General features: G+C 26.7%; 1 protein-coding gene across 1 annotated transcript in view; it reads right to left on the bottom strand.

The window, feature by feature from the left end:
• Positions 1–973, bottom strand: part of LOC108578164 (protein rogdi) — a 2,546-nt gene extending 1,573 nt beyond the window's left edge. Inside the window, 1 exon segment of the mRNA XM_017941446.1 lies at positions 727–973. Within this exon segment, the coding sequence (XP_017796935.1) occupies positions 727–762 (36 nt within the window). The 5' untranslated portion in view covers positions 763–973.
• Positions 974–1,381: the final 408 nt, after the last annotated feature.

The raw sequence follows: 1,381 nt of genomic DNA on the forward strand, positions 1-1,381 counted from the left end.
TTATTGCTACTTCAACATTAATTCAATAAACACTGATGTTGATTTTGAAAAACATTTAAGATGAACACAAATAACACTTTTATATAAAAAATGTTTAATTTGTTTATTTTAACAAGTGCAATTAACGAATGATAATTATTCTATTGATGTTGATAATGATTAAAATAGAAACAATTATTAATGCATTATCTTAAATTTAGAGTTTACATATAACGTTTATTTCAATAAATGCTCATAAATATCTGCTTAATATATCTTTTTCAACAAATTGATACTTTCTCTTATAAGTTCCGATATTTTGTAATTATTATTGATTTAAATTTTTAACGCATTGTATTCATTTGCAAGTGACAAATAAATATTCTTATATATCAATTCGTATCCTATATTCACCACTCAGTATACTTGTGTCAAGTAAATCTTTTGAAATAATTAAGTTAATCGTTTCATTAAGGAATAAACATTATTTCTAACTTATGTATATCGTTTACAAATCTTTAAAATAAAAGTACCAAATTGTACATTTGTGCACGTAAATTAGAAACTAACGTAACAACAAAATAATCTATTGAAGAAAACATAACCACAAAGAACTTGTTTCAACAAGAACAGCGAAGGTAAGTTGATTAGTTCGACGATAGATAAGGTACACTATCATCGCGAACCGCGAGACAACGAGGTCGCTTAAGTGATTAGATAAACGGTAGGCAAAGGCAAATAGCTTACGAGATTGTGAGCCTCCTCCTTCTCGCAGTCAGCCATTTTTCCGTACCGGGTGGTACTTCCACTTGCTTCGTAGTTACAAGGTCCTATATGTCTAATTTTTAATAGTTTCTTTCGTCAATTCTTACTTTTTTCCTAGTACATCTCATTTATCACTCATTTCGCAAACGAATGTTGTTGTAACGTTTAAACGCGAAAGATAAATCCTGTCATCTTTTCCGTCGTGAAATTCTGCGATCTTAAATAGATAAATCGTTATCATTGTAGATATTCTAATTACAATCTAGGATCAGTACGGATTGCTAAAGAAATTCACACACTGACAAACATGAACAATTAAAAGTAAAATTGTGGCATTACTCTTATCTTGATGCGTACATGTAAGAGTAAGTTGATAAAGTATGAATTTAATGCAGTTAAATATTACTTTGTTGTATCAGATATTTTAAAAAATTCATATTTTGTTTAATAAATTTGACATATTAATAAATAGCACAAAGTTTATTTGCTAAAAGAAATAAATGGAAATAAAATTTCAAATAACTTATTATATAAAATACATCATTGTTTCACAATAATATAATTGTAAAATTAATTTCCTCTTAAATTAATGGTTGTTGAAATGAGTAGAAATAAATGTTATATAAATATAAAAATG

Source organism: Habropoda laboriosa, unplaced genomic scaffold, assembly GCF_001263275.1.
Source record: "Habropoda laboriosa isolate 0110345459 unplaced genomic scaffold, ASM126327v1 scaffold1329, whole genome shotgun sequence".
Lineage (NCBI taxonomy): Eukaryota > Metazoa > Arthropoda > Insecta > Hymenoptera > Apidae > Habropoda > Habropoda laboriosa.